General features: G+C 38.9%; 1 protein-coding gene across 1 annotated transcript in view; it reads left to right on the top strand.

Moving 5' to 3' along the window:
- Positions 1-454: 454 nt before the first annotated feature.
- The window catches only part of LOC5566569 (proline-rich extensin-like protein EPR1), a 99,302-nt gene continuing 78,092 nt past the window's right edge, over positions 455-21,664 (top strand). Inside the window, exon 1 of the mRNA XM_021840570.1 lies at positions 455-1,418. Within this exon, the coding sequence (XP_021696262.1) occupies positions 1,380-1,418 (39 nt within the window). The 5' untranslated portion in view covers positions 455-1,379. The remainder of the gene's footprint in view (positions 1,419-21,664) is intronic.

Raw genomic sequence — 21,664 nt, 5'->3', positions numbered from 1 at the left:
TTGTATGAGATTGATAGAAAGCTTGATAATTTGTAGTTCAAATTTCATGTGAATATTATTAAACCAGTATCCAACACGACTTTGGCGACCTGTAGCACAGAATTGTGACGTGCAAACATTTCTTAGAGCGGGTTCAGCAACCTCAAATTTTACCAGAGACTCATGATTTGATCCTTGAAACACGCAACAATGATTTTTTGTTTTTGCTACGCTGTATCATATTTCAGTTTTCTAAGCATTAACTTAAACGCCACAATCGCACCACATGCAACTCACTCCACCGGCGTTGTTTGCCAATTTCCGTGAGTTTCTCTCTCAGCTCAGCTCGAATCGGTTACCTATGATCTCCAGCTGAGTGCCGCTTAGCGCTGAGCTGCCGGGCTGCGAAGCGCGCGTGTTTCAACCACAACAACCCACACGCTCCACACTCTGCGAAACCGTCAGCGGACCGCACTTTTGCAAACCAACCGCCCGAGAGATGAAAATTGCGCCAACTCGGCGGTAGTCAGTGGCACTTTGGCCAGCATTCGAATCAAACGCATTTTTCCGAGACCCGCGTCGTGCTCGCGTGTGCCTTTTCGGTTACAAGTGTGTTATTTTTGCTTAAGTATATTACTACAATTAGTGAGCAGCTCATTTCGGGAAACGTGATCTCTCCGGGTTCGAGTTCGTGTGTGACGCGAGTGCGAGACAGCGAAACGAAGTGCTTATTGCTAAAGGGTGTGAAGTTGCAGTTCCGGAAGAAAAACAAGTGCAAGATTTTCAAATGAAGATTCAAATGAAATGTCACGATAAAGATCTGATTGCACGATTGCGGAGAGTGTGAGAGTGTAAAGTGCGGTAGCAGAAATACTCCACACGGGAAATTGCACATGGGGACCGCCGAAGAGGAAAAGCCCAACCAAGAAAGTAAACCTTGCTCCGTCTTTTGAGCGAGCGCGACACATTCAATGCGCTAATTAGTGACAAGTGATGTAATTCGAACGAAGGAAAACGGGTGATTTTTGCTTCTAAGCCCAGATGCGTTACGAGACACGTATATCGGAGGTAAAGTGTAGTGTGAGCTAATGCGCATATGCATTTATGCAAGCCACCACGGTGTATGAATAATTAGCCCGAAAAAAGTGATCGAACAGGTGTAACGAACCCTTCGTGCCGTGCCTTCCGTCGTCGTCGTCGTTGTCTGGATCAAATCGACTGTGAACCAATTTCTTCCAGCGCCGATCAAACTCTGCTTCCGCTCGCTAATCAAAGTCGTGTGCCTGCCCACATTTTCCGACTTTTCTTGCAACTCCTGAGGCAAGGCGCCCACACCCTCGTCTTCGAGACTTTAGCGATAGTCGCTGTTCGATTCCACCCGTTTGATTTAATCGACGAAAATGGGAAGCATTTTCATACTGCTGTTTGGCTTTTATCTGGTGAGTATCGTTGAATGAAATGTGCATTTGCTTTTCCCGCACGGAGAAGGAAGCGTGGAAATTGATGTAGTGTAAAATTTTATAATGGGCGGGTAGGTTAATTAAAGTAAATAAGAAAATTGATCGGATGGCAATGTGCGAGTAGCAAAAAAGAATGTAGGCCGTTTGGAAAACATTGAACTTGAATTTTGTTTTCGCTTTGGGAGGTGTTGCGCAATTAAGCTCATAACATTTAAATTATTAATATGGCATAAATCAGTATAAAAATTTGACAGCTTTTTTGTTCAACTTCCGTACAAACGGATTGAATCCAAGCACGGCACGCAAAAATGAAAATTCATCCGAAACTCAAAAGCATTCACACTACGGTCACCGGCAGCAGTATTAAACTGGTTCAAAGTACAACAAGAATGGCTCTTCAATGAGAACATTTTGTATTTCTTAGTGATCATTTACTGTTTCAGGGGTCATGCATAAATCATGTGGTCCAATTTTTATGTATTTTTAACCTTTTCTGAAGTTCTCACATGTCCCTCAAACCGATCTTATTGTTTCATTGGCATCCTTTTCATCCTTCCCTTTTTTACTTATAAAGACAAATTACACCGTCCTCGGTTTTAAGGCTGAGCGGTTCTCCGACATTACCCGGAAAACCATTACCCGGAATGCAATTTACCGGAAGACCATTACCCGGAAAACCATTTACCGGAATGAACCATTTACCGGAAAACCATTACCCGGAAGGACCATTTACCGGAAAATTATTTCTCGCCTTTTTCATTAACGTCCTGTTAACCGTTTTACGGTACTTCAGGTCAGTATTTTGACTTGAAATATTTTAAATGATCACCAACGATAATGAACAGGCGATGTTCTTCCTTCAAAAACATAAGCATTGAAGAGGAGTCTAAGATACTTCGTACTTGATCATGTCAATATGCACCATCTTCATATATTTGCATTTCATAGATGATTCACCCTTCTTTTAAAAACAAGCTGTTCTTTCAGCTTATCTTTCAGCTTGTCTTGGCTGAACTGGCTAAATTTGGCTAAAACTATGTAACTTTACTTTCGACATTCGACCGTCTAGAAGGCTCTCCAAGTATCCAAATGTTTATAAATAAGCAATGGTTAGAATTTTTCACACGATTGGTTGTACTACTTTCCGCCGAGTGTCAATTCACCGAATACTGTTTCTGTAAACGTCAATCAACCAAATGCAAATCCTTCGTATATCCCTTTCTCTAGAATAACCCATTTAGGGTCATCTGATATTCACCCTTCTTTATTTGGTTGGCGGTTCTTTCGAGTTCCAACGATCTCGGCATTTTTGCTAAAATGACCAAATACCTTCTTGTTATGATTGCTTACTATTCTTTCTAGTATATTATACTGCATTCGGGGTACAGACATTCAAAGTAATGACATTCGTAGAAAAATACCTCAATTAAGGAAATTCAAAGGAAAAGTAGATCTATTGAGGTTCAATATCTCAGAATCCAGAGATGGACGTAACAATGGCGTAAAGTGTCCCTACTCTCGATCACCAAGGCACTCTTAGTTTCGTCTTGATTTTTTAGATTTCCTCAAACTTAAAGACTCCCCTAAATCAAGGCGTTTTTTTACGACGACAGCGACATGCGCTGCATGCACAGTGTGATGAGCGTGTCTAACCCACAGCGACGCAATTTCGCATCGATTTTCGTCGTCAGTCTAGATGCTTCAATATATGAGTGCTTGCAACGACCCAACAACGAAATCACGTCGATTTTTAGTCGAATTCGCTTAAAAAACCGTGTTGATTTGGTGGAGCTTTAAAGCTAAAATGAGAATTGCACTGTGCTGCACAGTTTTTTTTTAATTTTTTGATGCAATATTTAAATTGGATTCTAAACTGTTTTAACTGAAGGGGATAAGGAAACTATCATAAATCCAATGCACCCTACCTTAATTGATAGGCGATTTTTCCGATTTTAATTGACCTCGTTGATATTTGACATCATATATATATATATATATATAACACAAAAAAATCTTTTCATTATTTTTATCCTTGCCTGTAATGTTTAGTATTATAGCCCAAATTTGAAGACATAGTTTTTCGTAGCCGGATGCTATTCTTGACATTTTTGATTCACTTCGGCAGTGGGGTTTTTCGAAAGCTACTTAATTCATATTTGGCCACAATGTGCGTCGTACTGTAGTGCTTCTTTTTGCAAAATATCAGATACTTCTATCGAGAAAAACCTCCCTCCCATGTCAAAGTGAATCATGGAAGTGCCCAAGTAGCTCTGCACCATATCAGGCGATTCTTTTCTAATTTAATCGCAAATAAATGACATGTGCAATAAAATTTTGGTATCGTAATGTTCGTTGCGGCAAAGTGAGGCTATTCAGAAAGATCAAGCTGAGTTTGGTAGTATTGAATACCGCCGGTTCAAAATGATTTCTGGTTGGCAAACTTGACGACGTTTCAGAGCTGGAGTACTTACATACTTGTCAAACTATGAACGAATGTAAAAGTGGTCGATTGACATAGGCTCTCAGTTATTAACTGTAGAAATGGTACTAGAATAGCTTTGTCCTAGTTGAGTCGTAACGCCGGCATAAAGAAAAACATATTTGGTCCATAGCTGTTTGAAGATGACTTTTGAAAAAGTGTTTATGGAAACCGAGGCAAGAATGTCCATGGTTATCATGACATAATTTGTGCTCAGCATCAATGAAAGAGAATAAATATTGTACACAAATGTACTGAAGAAGGTCGTCAAAAAATGGGAAATTTGGCTTTCCGGGTAATGGTGCATTCCGGTAAATGGTACATTCCGGTAAATGGTTTTCCGGGTAATGGTACATTCCGGTAAGTGGTATTCCGATAAATTGCATTCCGGGCAATGGTATTCCGGGTAATGGTATAGAATCGGCTGAGCATAACAAAAATAACTGACATTTCAGCAGACAACAACTGACAACTGACAACGGATACAGACAACAACCAGTGAACCAGTGAAGAATTATTAGTTCAAATAAAAGATTCCTCCGTTTGCTCTTCATGTCGAATAGTTCACTAGTTCTTCAATTAAATCAGGAAGATATGTCTTCAATTAATTCTGAATCTGACGTTTTCGTAACGAATACCAAAGGCTTCTAAAACTGTAAACACATAATTCAATGGTTCTCCACTGAGGAGCAACGAACATTTGTGTCGATAATATCTACAACTAAGTTATCAGCATTCGACATACAAGGTTTTTATAAATCAGCTCACTAGCAGATATAAGTTTTAAATTTGCAAAGCTCACTAGCTCCACTACCCTGTTAGGTTCAGGACAGAATGTCTTAATAACAAATTGTCCTGAACCAAGCTGAAAATTTTGCTGAGAATATTGGCTTAACAGCTGTTTCGCATCGTGAGATATGAGTTGAAAATATTTGATGCTCACTAGCAACTCCTTGCGGTATAATGCCCAACATGTTCTACATCCAGTATTTAGCAATTGATCTATCCATAACAACTTTACCAAAAACAACAGCCTTCCATCGAAACTACATTAGCCAATATTAAAATTTTAAATTTTTAAAACTTTCTAGCGCCTTCTAGTTAAACAATTCCAAACTAACCAAACAACTTTGTCGGAAATGCCAACTTTCTAGCTGTTTATATCGTGGGATATGTGAGTTTGAAATATTTGTAGCTCACAAGCGCCTCCTAGTTATAGAATGTTGATCTAAGCAAACAGTAGTATATAGCATTTAGACCAGGCCTGTCCAAACTATTTAAATCTCGGGCCAAATATCAGAAACAATATTTTGCGGCGGGCCAACCTTTTTTAAATGCAACAATTTTTTTTTTTGGCAAAATCAAATAAAAGTGATAAAATGTTCAATTGAAAAAAATGGAAACAGACATTCTCCTCTATGATAATCCTGCCGAAGGTTCTGTGCAGTGTTGATAGACTCACACTCAAATCTCAATCAATAAGCTTTCCCGTGAGCGCAAACTCATTAGAAATCTGTTTCGAAAATCTCGCGCTTGAGATTTTGATGCGAAATCACTCAAACAATTCAAACCGTAACAAGCCATAAACCCCGTCAAAAACTCGTGAAACCCGAATGTTGTTGTTTACGTTAGAAAGGATTACTAGAATTCTATCAGACTAACAAGAAATTATTGCCGTGTGCGAGTAAACTGTGGAAATGTGAGACAATCCATAATCCATAATTTTTTGACTGGTTAGCTGCGTGATAAACATCTCACGCATGAAAATTCTCAAGCGTGAGTTTTGAGAAAATGTTTTTTTTTTTTGCACAATACTGGTTCTGTGGGAATTGTACTCATGATGACGTTCAGCCCAGCATTCTTCAAAAAAATGTTTTGAACCCTGTGAGAAGGGATTTTATAAAAATTTTATAAAAAAATCTCAGAATTTTATCAAAAAATTTCATAGGGTTCTGTCGGAATCTCATCTAGTATTAATTGAAAATCCTCTTCCGAGTTTTCTAAGGATGAATTCCCAGATGAGAAAATTGTCCTTAGGATCCCTTTAGAACCCCACGCAAAACTTAATATAAAAACCTGTCTTCGAATTGCAGAATTCTGTAAGAAATTCACTAATGATTGTATGAGAAACTTTCACAGGGTAATGTCCTGGATTCGGTAATAAACCTGCCTAGGGTTTTATGTGATCATACGAAAAACTTTATGTAATTTCGCTTTACATTTGGTAAGAATCCTGCCCTAGTTTGCCGTTAAGGTGAAAGTTCATCGAAACCAAACCTCGAGTTTTCAAGAGCACAAATCTAGAGAACCAGACAACTATTTGCACTGAGAATTTGACTGATTGGTCACCACCAGCGACTGACCAGTGACTGGTTCTCTAGATTTGTGCTCTTGAAAATTCGAGTCTTGGCTTCGATTCATCTTCATTTCAAATTTATGTGAGAACCCTGTATTTAATTTTATCATCTACTAATCTGCCTTCATATTTGCTATAACCGTTTTCTGTACAAAATTTATGCTCAGAAGTTTGCAAAAATGCATCTAATGATTTAGCGATAATGTGCTTGGCCTAAAACTTTTGTCCATAACAATCGAACTTGGCTGAATTTTTGAAACTGTAGTTGTTTCACACATTTAAGAAAGCAAGCACATTTAGATGTATCAAATAACCTTGGTGAAAAATCTTCAAAATAAAATAGCTTAAAGTTGAAGAATCTATAGTTGTAATAATTGGCCTTGGAATGCTGAAACATCAAGTTGGTTGTGATACACAAGAGCCAGATATGAAAAGGCGTTTAGAATTCTTCGTGGGCCGCGCAAAAAAGAGGCGGCGGGCCGTACGTTGAGCAAGCCTGATTTAGACTATTCAGGTATTAGAAGGCCGGCTCCAGAGGCACGTTCCCCGCCATTTGGGAGATTTGTGCCATCGCCATATTTGAGCCTATTTCATCATCTACCCGATGGGAGAGGAAAGGGAAGGGGAAGATGGGAGGAAATAGGAGTGGGGTCCCTTGAAGAGGGAAAATCGCATAAGCGAATTAAGAGCATGTAGCTTCATACCACAATGGGTTCGAACAGCGCCCTAAAAAGGGCACTGAAAAACGCATGAGCGTAAAGAGAGCCTATAGCTCATTACCATAGCGGGTTAAGAATAACAGAAGGTTCTGAAGATTCAGGTTACTGAAATCAGTTTCACTTTATAAGTGTTTACCAAGTAATTGGAATCGCAATTACGCGAGATCTTCACAGTTACATATCAGATGATAAGAAGTTCCATAATCGGAATCACAACTATCACACTGAATATTTGCTATGTGATAGTTGAGTCCAGTTAAGGTTGTAACCAAGCGACTGCAATTCTGCTTTGACAGATTTGTTAAATACTTAGCCACCTTTGGGGTAGCTCAGTTATGTACAGACGTCCACTCGTCCCGCGAAGGGAGTTGTGAGAAACATTTCCTATAAGCAAAGTGACAAGCAATTTTGAGATCACTCGAAGCAAGGACAATTGTGTCCCAATTCACCGGTAGTTAACATCCAAATCACTAGGATTTCCAATGGACGGAGAGAATTCATAGAATTTGGTCACAACCAATTCACAGTTTGTGGAGTATAACAAATGCAAAGTCTGCGAATTTACATTCTTATGTTCATATAGAGATGTAGGCGATTTCCTACAATTAGTAGTCCAAGATTTGAACTACTTTCCATCAGACTAGAGCTTCTCAAATTGATATCTGAGCTGCTCCAGATGATGTGATGAATATCACCATCACTACCCACAATCAGCAGAAGGCCTTTTCATAGGCAGTAAACGACAACTCGTTTGAAATCATCCATTGGGGATGGTTCATCATGTGGTAAATACACCACAAAACGAAAGACGTATTTCCTATTGAGGTCACATACAGAAATATCAATTGTGACAGCACATACATCTCTGGTTGTTAACTCAGAAATGAGTGTAGCGACGTCAGCGCTATTTACGAGCACGCATGCACGAGGCATGGCACGCGAGTATGCCATTTCATGTTTCTGAAGGTAGCAAAAACTGGGTCCACTAGGTTACCTAGATAAAAGTTCACAAAAGTAAGGTTTTTGAACTTGCGCCACTTGAGCTGTACCATTTGCATGAGTCTACAAAGATTGATCGTTGCTGGAGATTGATCTAACTAAGCTATCCTAGCCGTAGCCACTACCCAAACTAGGCAGGATTAAGCTTTTTGCCATCTCAGAACGAAAAAGATCAGCAGCGAACAAAAACCAGATCGGTATCTCTTAAAAGTCGCCAAAGGCGAAAAGCACAGAATACACTGCGTAAAACGCATAATGCGAAACCATATAGGTGAAAATTTAAACTAAATTACAATGTATTAATAATCCCACCATTATTTAGCCTCAGGCTTGAGACTGAAGAAGGGCAGCCGATTATCTCGGAGAAACACAAGGTCACCTGCACCATTGCTCCGGGTAGCACAGGAAGGGCATAATACTGTAGAGGGCGCCCTGGAACTCCACAGGCTCCGTTTGCGGCTAGGTTTTATTAAGACCCCCTAACCATTCATTCTTAGGCACGGTAAGCTTAAAGCCGTATGAATTAGGGGTCACCTGTGAGGTGGACTTTTACCACCGGAACAGGCAGTCCGTAGTGTTAATTCTTAGCCAGTTGAAACAGCCGCTACCGACACTACGCGGCTATCTAGGTTGATCGGGAAAAGGAAGTTAACATTGATGATTAACTCCTAACGTGCCTAAACAGCTCCCCTCGAACTTGGCTGAATTTTTGAAACTGTAGTTGTTTCATACATTTAAGAAAGCAAGCACATTTATATGTATCAAATAACCTTGGTGAAAAATCTTCAAAATAAAATAGCTTAAAGTTGAAGAATCTATAGTTGTAATAATTGGCCTTGGAATGCTGAAACATCAAGTTGGTTGTGCTACACAAGAGCCAGATATGAAAAGGCGTTTGGAATTCTTCGCGGGCCCCGCAAAAAAGAGGCGGCGGGCCGTACGTTGAGCAAGCCTGATTTAGACTAATGAGCAACTTTGCCGAAGACATCAATTTGCAATATCATCAGAATTTAGAACCATCGTAAGATCTAGTTACAGAACATCATAGTCGCTTAGGGGTATCAGAAAACCATGTTTTTTTAGCAAGCGCAATCATACGGTGAAATTCTCAGCTAACCAATGCGTAATATAGTAGTCCTTTTCTTGTTGCAAATCTTCACCGGAGGAAAATTTTATGTATAATTCCTTCTGAGATATAAGTGTCCAAAGTTTCGGAAAATTCGATGTTTTTAGACAATTTTTCTCAATGATGTGATTTGCTGAGCTTCAGCAGGTTTGTTGAACGCTCCAGCTTGGCAAATATCAGAAAAAATATGGCTGAATGGGTTTGGTGTGTAGGTTCTGTCAAGAATACGCCAAAAATCTGTCATGGATTTTCAAAAACTCTGGTCAACAAAAGACTTCTTTTTTTTAACGTTAGTAATATATAAGCAATTGCAATTGGAATCTTTGGAACCAAAATAGCTGAAACGGCAAATGCAAAGACCTCACTAATTTGACGTTTGAGCGGTGCTGAATTCACTGGTTGCTATGGAAACATAATTAACACGGCACCGCTTAAATGTCAAATAGTGAACTCGTGCATTGATCCATTATTTTTCACTGACATGCCTTGGGTCACTGCGATGACATTATTTTTCGAATAAACATTTTGAATTTTCAGCGGTTAAATGAAGTTGTTTCATGCTTAATACCTGCAACATTGGAACATTTACTCTACAACTGTACCCAAGCAGAAGCTATAAGTACTGACCATCAAAATGCTACTAAGCTCTTTGAGCCTACTAGGGAGCTCTCTTCTAGCGATTCCTAGAAAAAATCGTTTCAGAGGTTCCTATGCAGTCTTTCAGAAAATGAGAAAAAATCTGAAGAAAGTCTTCCACTAGGGTAGATGTACCAATAGTGGAGGTACTAAGCACTATAGAACTTCATTTAATCGCCTAAATTCAAGAAGCGCAATTAATGTACATGTTAATGTTGTAACAGGAAGTAACGACCATTGAATTGATGGGAAAAATGATTTCATCGCAGTAAACCTCGGCATGTCAGTGAAAAATAATACCTCTTCTATTGGTACACCGTTCCTTTAGTTGCGGTATATTTTTAATTTGTGTTCCTATAGTTGCGGTATCTGTGGGTTTCTTATGGGATCCTCCACTATAGGAACACTTTACCGCAACTATTGGTACAAGTAAGACAAGTTTTAACAATTTTAGTGCTATTTCATCAGTTTTAAAGCAATTTGAACGCTCTTTTCAACTATTCCGTGTATCAACAAGCCAATACGTCGATTGGCAGTGCCGGTTCTGTGACTAGTGTAATAAAATCAGTGCAAATGGCACTACCGCAACTATAGGAACACCCACAACTAAGGGAACACTTACCCTATTTGACTTGATACTTGGTAGCAATGATAATTATCCCAGGATTTACGCAATGATTTCTTTAAAGAAGTTTCCAGGAACTTCTTATGAAATATTTGCAGAGATTAAACCTTATACCTTCTTCAAAAGGAAGTTAGACATTATATGGATAACAACAAAAATCCTTCAAGATCCCCTTCCATATATGTTTTAGAAAGTCTTTCCAAACACTATCATTTTTGTCCTTGTAATTTTCTTGGTCCATATTGGTCAGGTTATAAAAGGCGCTCTTCTTCTTCTTCTTCTTCTTCTTGGCATTACGTCCTCACTGAGACAAAGCCTTCTTCTCAGCACTTCCACAGTTATTAACTGAGAGCTTTAAGTTGCCATTTGTGCATTCGTATATCATGTGGCAGGTACGATGATACTCTATGCCCAGGGAAGTCGAGAAAATTTCCATTACGAAAAGATCCTGGACCGACCGGCAGTCGAACCCAGACACCTTCAGCAAGACATTACTTTGTAGCCGCGGACTCTAACCACTCGGCTTAGGAAGGCCCCTCATACTGGTCAAATATCAGTTAAAAGAGTGATCTAGTAGTACTGTGTACTAAAACATCGCCGAAGACAGTACTGGACTATCTTTTAACACAAATCAAATATTTGACAATATTCCCAAATAGATGAAAACCCATATATAACGCGGATTTTTATTACGCTCCTCAACCGTGTGTCTGTTAGGAGTTTTTTCAACAGCAGACGAGTGTTGTTTGTAAACAGCCTGCAACCATCTCCACTCACAGCAACTGATATAGCCGTGTTGGCCGGTGCGCGTTACATGATTGATCTTATGACTTGGACTCCCGGTTCGATTCCCGACCGCGACAATAACTGAAATTCATTACGCAACCATGAGATTCATGACACAGCCAACATTTTTCTCATGCACTTCGAACTTAGCACGGACACAAGAGAACTCCTCAGTTTTTTTTCCTTCTTTTCATGTTCTTTGTCATGCAGATATTTGTATTATCGATCATTAGAATTCCTGTTTATGCAAGGATCTAATACAATTTCTGTATTAGAATCATGCAGAATTTTATTGAAAACTTACTGACTCCGGTTGCGTGTATTGATTCAAAAAGATATCACAAGATGAGCTTACAAGCCGAGAGTATGCTTATAGTTTTTTAGCAATGTCAGTGGAAGAACAGCTGATTTTCATTTATTGGCAACCTCAGGATGAATTGGCAACCTTTATCATCGACGCGTACAAATTCCTACGATGACCTACATCACCTGTGATTTTTCGAACGATGTCCTCTTGAATTAGCACTATGAATGGCATTGTTGGTGATTATTGGTAACTTCGTTTCAGCTTCCATATCCTTTAATAGTTGTAATATCCGTTTCAGCTATTTACAATGCTCTAGGTTCTGGCTTTCAGTCTGTTATGCTCAAAAACGGATGTTATGTTTTCATCCGACGATTCGTACACATTTATTGTGCCTTTCTCAAGGAAATAACTGTGTTCCGTTTTTTCGTTAACATGCCCATAGCATAAGTCAACATACGAACTTTTGCCCGTTCTGGTATCTGATATGGGCGTAGAGTCCGTAAAAACGATCCAAGTCGCAGAACTTTGCCTGTTTGGCGCCACTTTCACTCTTCTAGTGACGCCAATCAGGCAAAGTTCTTCAACAAATATCTCCAGTTGCTATATTTCCACGTATCTCAACTCATAATAAATTGCACAATACGAATTGTGTTAAGAATATGTGAAAAAAGTTTCTAAATATCAAAGCAGCAGGAATGTCACGATGAGTATAGACTTGCATATTGCAATTAGACTTACAAACTGATGATTGTTTGGCAACAAATATTCCTCTATTGATTGTAAATGTCTCCAATGGGATTCTACTGAGTTTAGAGTCCTCTAGTCTAATCCAAATTTGACTTACATTTTACGGATATGCAGTGCCTTCCAACGTCTAGATAAGATCGACTGTAAACCAATTTCTTCCAGCGCAATCAAACTCTGCTTCAGTTTGCTAATCAAAATCACGTGCCTGCCCACAACATTTTCCGACGCTTCTTGTAACTCCTAAGGCAAGGCGCCCACACCTCCGTCTTCGAGGCTTCAATGATAACCACTTTTCGATCAGGAGCCAGCCATTTCAATTGCACTCGCCTGAATTAATCTACGAAAATGGGAAACATTTTCATATTGCTGTTTGTCTTCCATCTGGTGAGTATCGTTCAATGGAAAGCATTTGTTTTCCCCTCATAGAGAAGGAAGCGGAAAATTAATTTAGTGTAAAATTTTTTAATTAGCGGGTAGGCTAATTAAAGTAAATAAGATAAATGATCGGATGGCTGCGGTGATCAGCGGTGCGAGTGGAAATAAGAAGAATGAAGGCCGTTTGGAAAACATTGAACTTGAATTTTGTTTTCGTTTTGGAAGGTGTTGCGCAATTAGGCTCATTACATTCAAATTAGTAATTTGTCATAAAAAAAACAAAAGCAATAAAAAATTGCCGTTTTTTTTCTGCTCGACTTCCGTGTACCCGATCCTACCAAATAAACGAAAAAAGTAAAAAAAAAAACCTTCCGTGTAAGTGGAAATAATGCGGGCAAGGCACCCAAAACAGAAAACTTATCCAACTTTACCTCAAGAGCATCCACGTCACGGTCACATGCAGCAAAGAACAATTATAATGGCTTTTCAATGTGATCATCTTTATGTGATGTATTATACTTTGAGGATTCGTTCATAAATTTTCAGACCTTCTCTCAACAACATCTTCAATAATTGCTTTTTGCCCCCTATGACAATAAACATATTTTCAAAGACACTTTCACCAACTGTACCACAAGTCAAGGGATTTTCCAGTACCTAGATTCTAGAAGTACGTGAACCAAAAAAAAACCGCTGTACAGCTCTCATAGTTCACTTCACCTGCAACTCTAGTCCAATTTGTCAAAAATTCAAATTAAAACATATGAATTCTTCAACAAATGATATGATAATGATAACCCATACCCAACACGCAAGGAAAATGTAAATTACGCCATCCAGATGAGCCATGCGCACTAATTACACGCCGTGTGAGCCACTCGCGTAAGCCGCACACTTTTTCTCTCAATCTTACGATGCTGCCCACGGCCCTACATGTGATTGCATTTTCGTTTTCCCATACCTTACTACCTTGACTTGACTACGGCTGCCCGTTGCTGCACACAATTCCTGACAGATGTAAAAAAATTAAATTCACAACCTCGGTACACATGTTGTGTGCAGCAGGGCGTCATTGTGTAACGACGAGTGTTTACATCGAGTTTTCCCCCTTTTCCCGCCTTCGCTTTGCCGAGGCCAAAACCAGAAGTCATAAGGTACATACGCATCGCGGGCGTTGTTTTTCCCATCTTGCGCTTAGTGGGGCCTAACGATGGTTAAGTTCAAAAATCGACCCTAATGACTCAAATGAGCCACAAATTTGCGTGGTGCTGCATGGGTGTAGCCAGGATTTCCGTCAGGGGGGTGACCTCGAAAACACTGTTCATCAATTTGTGACAAAATTACCATTTTCGAGACATTTTTCAGACGTATTTATGTGGTTATTCTAATCTCTTGCATAAAGCGTAACACTATGAGGTACAGTATCTCACATATAAAATGCACCAGAGGCGATTTCCCATGAAAAATATAAGCCTTAGATAGCTGTATCTCCGCTTTTTCTCAATAGTGTTCAATAGTGTTCTTTCAAACACTATTGAAAAAGTTGTTGAGACACCATTGAACATAGGCTTAAAAATAACAAAAAGCTAAATCCGAACAATAGAAATGCATCGAGACAAAAACTGATACATGACAACAACGCGTCAAACCATCTTGGTGTCTTCAGTATATTTGTGACACACCACTCAATGATGACATCAAGATGATTTGACTTTTTCAATAGCTCTCAAAACTTGATGTAATTTGTAGTTCGTCGCTGACAAACATTAAAACGAGTTCGGTTGGGAAATGGCGGAGATATAGTTATCTGATTAACTAATCATTTTGTATGGTAAAACAGCTCCGATACTGTACAGTGTACTACTTAACCCTCCATCACTGAAGTCGAAGTAAGTAAAGTGGAGTCGGAAATACGACTCAATTTTAATACTCGACTAGAGTGCAGTTTAAGATATTGTATGGATTGACGAAAGCCTAAAGATTTAATCGGTGGTGGAAGAGGTCCAAATTAGAATAAGAAATTCCTCAGTGAGTGGCCCATTGCACATAAAGACGTTTCGCATACGGACGATTGTCATAATAAAAGTTTCGCGTAAAGCAGTTTTAAACAAGAACAGATAGCAATTTAAAGAAGAAATATAATTCTTATTATGCCAAATGCCCATCATGCCAAATGTCCGTATATTAAACGGCCAAAGACACATTAAAGACCTCCATGTTCTTTGCAGTTACCCAAAATTTTATGGTTCACAAGGTAATCTAGAATGCCGTGAAAAGTGTACTGTGTTCTGTCAAGCTTGGTTACCTTTTGCACTACCGGGGGACCATATGCAGTACTAGAAAAGGAACCCAATCTGAGCCCGAGTGGGACGGACCTGAAACGGCCCTATAAGAAGGATTCTGCCAGGAATTCCTCAGGATTTTTCTCAAGGGTCTTGTAAACATTTCTCCAAAAATGTTTTCCAGTACCAAAAGTACCTAGGTATTTCATCAGAGGTTTAGCTTTTAAAATCCCATGGCATTATTCAATGAGTTTGTTATTTTAAAATAATTCAAGGAATACACCAGGAATTTTCCAACAATTTCACAATGTAGTCGTGCAAGACTAATAACAAGCCAATAATAATCACATACAAGAATGAGTTGACATGACTTATTTTTGGTTTGCTATTCGTAAGTGATCTATATAGACCCAATGAAGACCCTATTATGTTCTAAATTTGATACTTATAAGCTATTCTTTTAGAATTTCGCGATGAAATATGATCAAAAGTGAAGATTTCTCGAAATTTTGCAATGTTTTGTTTGTTAATTAATACTACCTCAATCAGAAGTTTTGCTATCAACATATTATCAAATAACGGCTCAATAACTTATTGAGCTCGTAAAAACGTTTGGCAGCATTTCGTCATGCATTAAATGTTAAAATAATGCAGTTCGCTTTGTGCATGGGTCATTTATTAAAATCTATGGTATTGATTTTTGGTGTTCTGCCTTTTTTATGTACTACCTTATGAAAAACATAGGGGAAGGGGTGGTAAAATGAACACCATAAGGATATCGTCTTGTTTCGGATAGCAAACCGAATCATTTGTATAGTTCTATCGCACAACACCAAAAATAGGGATGTAATCTATAGCAGCGACACGAATTCAGACTGAAATAGCTAAATTTTCACATGTTTTTATCGCTATCAAAAAACGATGCAAATGTTCATTTTACCTGCACTATGTGGGTAAAATGAACAGCTGTTGGTGGTAAAATGAACATCATGCAAAAAACGTGAGTAAATCCAATATTTTTGAAAATTTTCATTGCGTTCCCGAAAATATATCTATTATAGATTGTAACCCATTCAAAAAGAAATCTAAAGGTATCAGATTTGACATCACATCATAACGATATTCACCTCACTAAAAAACCTCATGACTCCCGAGCTAAAAGTTACGTCTGTTCTAATTTCCAAACGTGGTTTTCTAAAATCTTAGTTTTCGTTGATATTTTCACTTCAATTGACCTCTGTATCAACCCGAACACTCTTATTTATGCTCTAAATCATCCGTGCTTGATAAAAACTCAACCAAATTTGTTTTTTGTTGGTAAAAGGCACGGTGCTCATTTTACCACCCCAGTTCATTTTTCCACCACTTCCCCTACTATAATACGGTGGCATTTTATTTTAATTCCATGATATCCCGACTAGCTGGAAAAATGAAAATTATAACTTGAACTTCAAGTCGAGTCTAGTACACGACACTGAAGACGGCCTTACAGTTGAGGTCGAAATACGCGTATCTGTCAAAGGATACAAACTCTAGTGGAATTAAATGGTATAGTACTAAATTCGTTTTTTTTTTTCATCTACTTATAGGTATTCCATTAAACAGCTCGAAGATTTATTATCATAACTTGATATGTTATTTAGTTACGATCATTTGCTATAGCACCGGTTGTTATAAATTAGATGCACGATGTTGTTAAAATAACTAAAATTATGCTCTACTGCATATCTAAATTGTAACATATCTTGTTTCAAATACCATTTTGGGTAAAAATCAATAAGGGTCAAAACTATATATTTAAAAAAAAATTAAGTGTTTGAGTCTATTTTTAGGAAATGACAGAACTGAAATAAAAAAGGGTATATACTGTTTTAAGTAACAAAAACTTTAACGAAAATTGAACCGTGCATGTATCAAACCACCTGGCGCCCCTACCATCAAGGCTATAAATAAACTTGAAATAAAGAGTGATACAATCTCAACTGACTCTACGTCCTCTCGGCTCATGTGAACATGGACTTAGTGTCTTTCGGGTGCAGGTCGTAAGGCCTAATGCTGTTAGGCCGAAAGGGTCGTTAGACCAAAATGACATTTGATCAATTATTACTATTTCAAAAAGCTAATACATTTATCAATGTTTTTCCTTCTTTTAATCAAAGGCCTTTCTTTCTAGTTATATTTTACAGCGGATGTTGTGGGCTTCTAAGCAGTGTCGTAAAAATTCAGACCAATGATTCCTGATCAGTGTGAAAACGAACAGAAACAAACTCCGCTAGCACGAAGCCATTCTCACTATGAGAGTGAATGTGGCGAGAAAGAGAGGTTTGTGCACAAACACATATTCAGTGTCACCCACTGTTGGTGTCATTTCAATATTCAATTTCACCCAGAGGCACTGAAATTGAGAATTGAATTCTTCTTTTGCTGCTGATATACGAGTCAGTGCATCCAATCGGTGTGTCGTTTTTGTATTGGAAACGGCTGGAATCCGACTGTTCTCCCGCCTGGAGTAGCCGGGGTCGCTCGTCTTTGGCAAACGAGTTGGACACAGTGCAGATCGTCGCCTCGCCAAGCCTCGCTACGTTTTTTGGGGTTGTTTCGCCACATGGCCACCTGAAGCTACTCGGAATGGCGTACTTCTTGCCGTAGGAGTTGGGTTGACCCCAGAAATATCCTACGCCGGGTTGGGAGGGTCACTACGGGACGCTATTGGGCGCCTAGGCCTCGTAGGTTGGGAACGAGGATGACTCTCTCCCATTATTGATAATCCCGAACCAGACTCAAGTTCGTCTGCACACCGCTAGTATCCAGAGTCGGCCCAAAACCACGTGACGTAGGGTGATGAAACTGTAAAATATTCCGCCTTCAGCTGTGTGGGGTGTGTATGTTAAATACCTTTCCCCTTACTAACTCTGGACAAACATTTGAAAAGGGCCCAAGAGGTCTTGAGCCTTTTTTTAGAAACGTTGCTGTTGAGCCCTTCCTAGCCCGCCCACGCAAACTAACACCACTATCAGAAAGATTGATGTTAGCTCTTCCTGATAGTGGTATTGGTGAGCGTGATCGAGTTGAATTGGGCTCAACAGCCAATGTTTACCCATGTCGATGTGCCCTTTTGAAATGTTTGTCCAGAACTGACAGCTGAGACGGTAATGCATGCGTATGCTATTATCGTAATATTAGTGTGTGCGTGATGTGGCCGTCAGTCTTCCAATCGCCTCAAGTCAGACAGTGTTAGATCTCCGGTGAAGTAAGTCGCATTCAGAGTGATTCTTCCACAGTGTTATAAGAGGGCTGACAGTCTCCCAATTTGAGATTGTTGAGTATTTACAAGCGGAAGTTCCCGTCCACAGTTTGGAAAACATCGGGTAGGACTTCTAAGCTCCGGACTGGAAAAGCTGGAGTCGCAATCTTTGTTCCACTCGTTGAAGCCGGACTTCGGGCCTATCCTCGCTCTCCTATCTTTCGCGCAGTTCAGTGGATCTGCAACTTAGCACACATTTTCTTGTAGGAAGGGCTCTTCTTAGTTTTTTTTTCAGCGCCTCGTCTTTATCGGTTGACGGTCCAGACTCAACTCCCTCTCAAACTCACTTTTTCCTACTTACACCTCCTCTCCTCTCTTCTCTTTCTCACTGCATCTCTTCGCTCAGGATGTGGGGTTGCCCTCGGTGATTTTGCTCTCAAGTGGTAGGGGTGTGAGCCGGGAAGCGTTAGTGGTAACAATATAGGCCTATTCAAATGACGTCTCAAATCAGCTGATCGGGAAGCTATTTGACATTTCTTCTTTGAAAATGACAGGCCCGTGTTAGCACCGGTACTCCACCGATGTAAACAAATGCATAGACGGATCAGTCACATGAAAAGGCCTATTGGAAGGGGATAGACAAATCAACCGAAATTTATTTGTCTATTCCCTTTCAAAGGTACCACATGTATAGTAGAGTGGTTCAAAAAATCGTTTTTGCTCCACACCGCTCATTCGATTCTAGATCAAATTCTGAGTGTCCTCCCAAAATTTGAGCTCATTTGGATGAAAATTGAGACTGCACAAGCCCTTCAAAGTTTATATGGGAATTACTATGGGAAAAGCAAGCAATTCATTCAATCGGTCATAGTGTTTTCCCATGTGCTCTTGGGGATTAGAGCTACGTTGATACTGTGAGATACATTCATCAGCTACAACTTTGCCGAAGACCGTTTTTGAATCGGACGCCTCAGTAATTAGTTATTGATTTATATCCAGTCACAAATTCTTCGGCAGTGCTCATTTAACTTCTGAACAGGCAACATTTCTGCACTTGTGCGAAAGATAGCACGCACAAATCATGGCTACTATGTTTTACTGCATATATCCAGTGATGCCTGCAGAACAGCCCAATAATTATAGCCAAAGTTTTACAACTCATTCAAAAATCAATAACTAATTACCGGGGCGTCCGATTTAAAAACGGTCTTCGGTAAAGTTGTAGCTGATGAATGTATCTCACAGTATCAACGTAGCTCTAATCCCCAAGAGCACATGGGAAAACACTATGACCGATTGAATTAATTGCTGGCTTTTTCCATAGTAATTCCCATATAAACTTTAAAGGACTTGTGCAGTCTCAGTTTTCATTCAAATGAGCTCAAATTTTGGGAGGACATTCAGAATTTGATCTAGAATCGAATGAGCAATGTGGAGCAAAAACGATTTTTTGAACCACTCTAATGTATAGTCTCACAATCTATGTTAGTTTTGCTTCCTCGTCTGAACTGAATACAAAAAACATGACGTCTCATTTAGTGACGTAAATAAACAACAAAGTTACTCGATCAACGTAAATATTCTTCATACAATAGAACACAATTATATTTTGTCCTGTTATCATAACAACTAATTATGTAATTTTGTTATAAAGGTGAACGTTATAATCTGTTCCACTTATAACAAGATTGTAATAAGATTTTTTTGTTGTAACATTATTGTTATAAAATGAATTACAACACATTTTGATATAATCTTCTTATGATTATTGCGATTCGTTTGAAAATTTTCTGTTCTGCGGTAGCCGCCAAGTTCTACCGCAGCTCTCAAAGTTCTACCGCAAGCTTGAAAATTATTGAATCATTGAACGAAATTATCTAATCAAAGTATGCAAATAAAGCCCACATTTTTGACAAGCAGCAGAAAACAACAGTCATTAGCGTGGTTCCCAAGGTATCATAGCAGACGATCGATGACGTTTTGAGAAAATCAGTAATGTGACAACTGCGGTAGCATTCTGTTCAACCGTAGAATACAAAGTTATCTCTAAAATTGCAATAATTGGAAAAGAAAAATCCGTCGTATCTAAATTTCATCATAATTATATCTCATTGCGATATACTTTTGATATAATTTTCATATGATCTGCTAGTCGGCAAGGTATTAATTTGCCATACTCTTCTGCTTGAGTTATGATTCTTCCAGGAATATCTGAACAGATACCTTAAGATGAAGATAAAATGAAGCCATAAATCGCATTTTCAAAAGCACAACTCTAGAGAACCTAAAAGTGTGTATTGGAAACTTGATCGATTGACCATCACCAGATAGTGATCAATCCATCAAGATTTAAGCTTTAGCAAATGTTTAGTTCTCCAAGTTTGTGCTGTTGAAAAATTCGAGTTATGGGTTCATTCTGGTTAGGCCGAATGCCTTTAAATCGAATGTCATTAGGCCAAATGCCGTTAGGCCGAAAATGTTGTTAGGCCGAAGGGGTCATTAATCCGAAAATAGTTCATAGTGCTGATGAGTTGTGAGGTTGAATGGGTTGTTGGGAGTTTGGTTAGAGTTACCTGTATTACCTTGCAGCCCACAATGCTGTAGCTTAAAAGAAGGCAATAACACTAATCAATGTGTTGACCATTTGAAACAGTAGTTTGTATTTTTCATCTTAAAAAGTTATATGTTGCTTAGGCCTATCAACCATTTCGGCCTAATATCCCTTTCGTCCTAATGGCATTCAGTCTAACAGCATTCGGCCTAACGACATTTGGCCTTACGACAATCTGGCATTCGGCCTAACGGCATGCTCCCACAGTGACCATCTTTTCGAATTACCCCATAATGAAAAGTAATCGCAAATCAGTCCTACTACAGCTTTCTGCACCATGAAAAACTAAATTGATCCATGATTTAGTCATATTTCTATTTTTCTCGGAAAAATATCGGAGTTAAAAGCAAATTATGAAAGTTTTATTGAGATTTTCAATATGGCCCAATCTTCTGGATTGTTTGTATATAAATCGAGTTTGTAAACTTCTTGGTCCACTACTACTTATTACAGGTGGGACTCACTTGCAACTTACGGTAGTGCAGACGAAGGTTAAGGTGAAGATGAATCGAAGCCAAACTTCAAACTTTCAAGAGCACGGATCTGGAGAACCTAACTTCCGTTTAAGCTGAAAACTTAAACGTTTGGTCACTAGCTGGTGGTACCACTCGATTAGGTCTCCAGCTCAAACGGATGTTTGGTTCTCCAGATCCGTGCTCTTGAAAATTCGAACTTTGGCTTCGATTCATCTTCACCTCAATATCAATAAAATCAATCCAATATAACTTTCTCAAATCAAACTATTTATGACTAAAAATTTGGGTAGTTTGATCGAGCGGTTTCTTCTTGAATTCCATGAGAACAGAATCAACACTGGCAACTATTCAAATGATCTGAATGCTTCTCCCAGATTATTGAAATTCTATCATAGATCAATATAAGAATTTCCTCAAGGAGCGCTTCAGCAACTGACAAAACAGTAATATAGTAATA

This window comes from Aedes aegypti, chromosome 2 (genome assembly GCF_002204515.2).
Source record: "Aedes aegypti strain LVP_AGWG chromosome 2, AaegL5.0 Primary Assembly, whole genome shotgun sequence".
NCBI lineage: Eukaryota > Metazoa > Arthropoda > Insecta > Diptera > Culicidae > Aedes > Aedes aegypti.
This window is presented reverse-complemented; position numbering and strand designations above follow the sequence as displayed.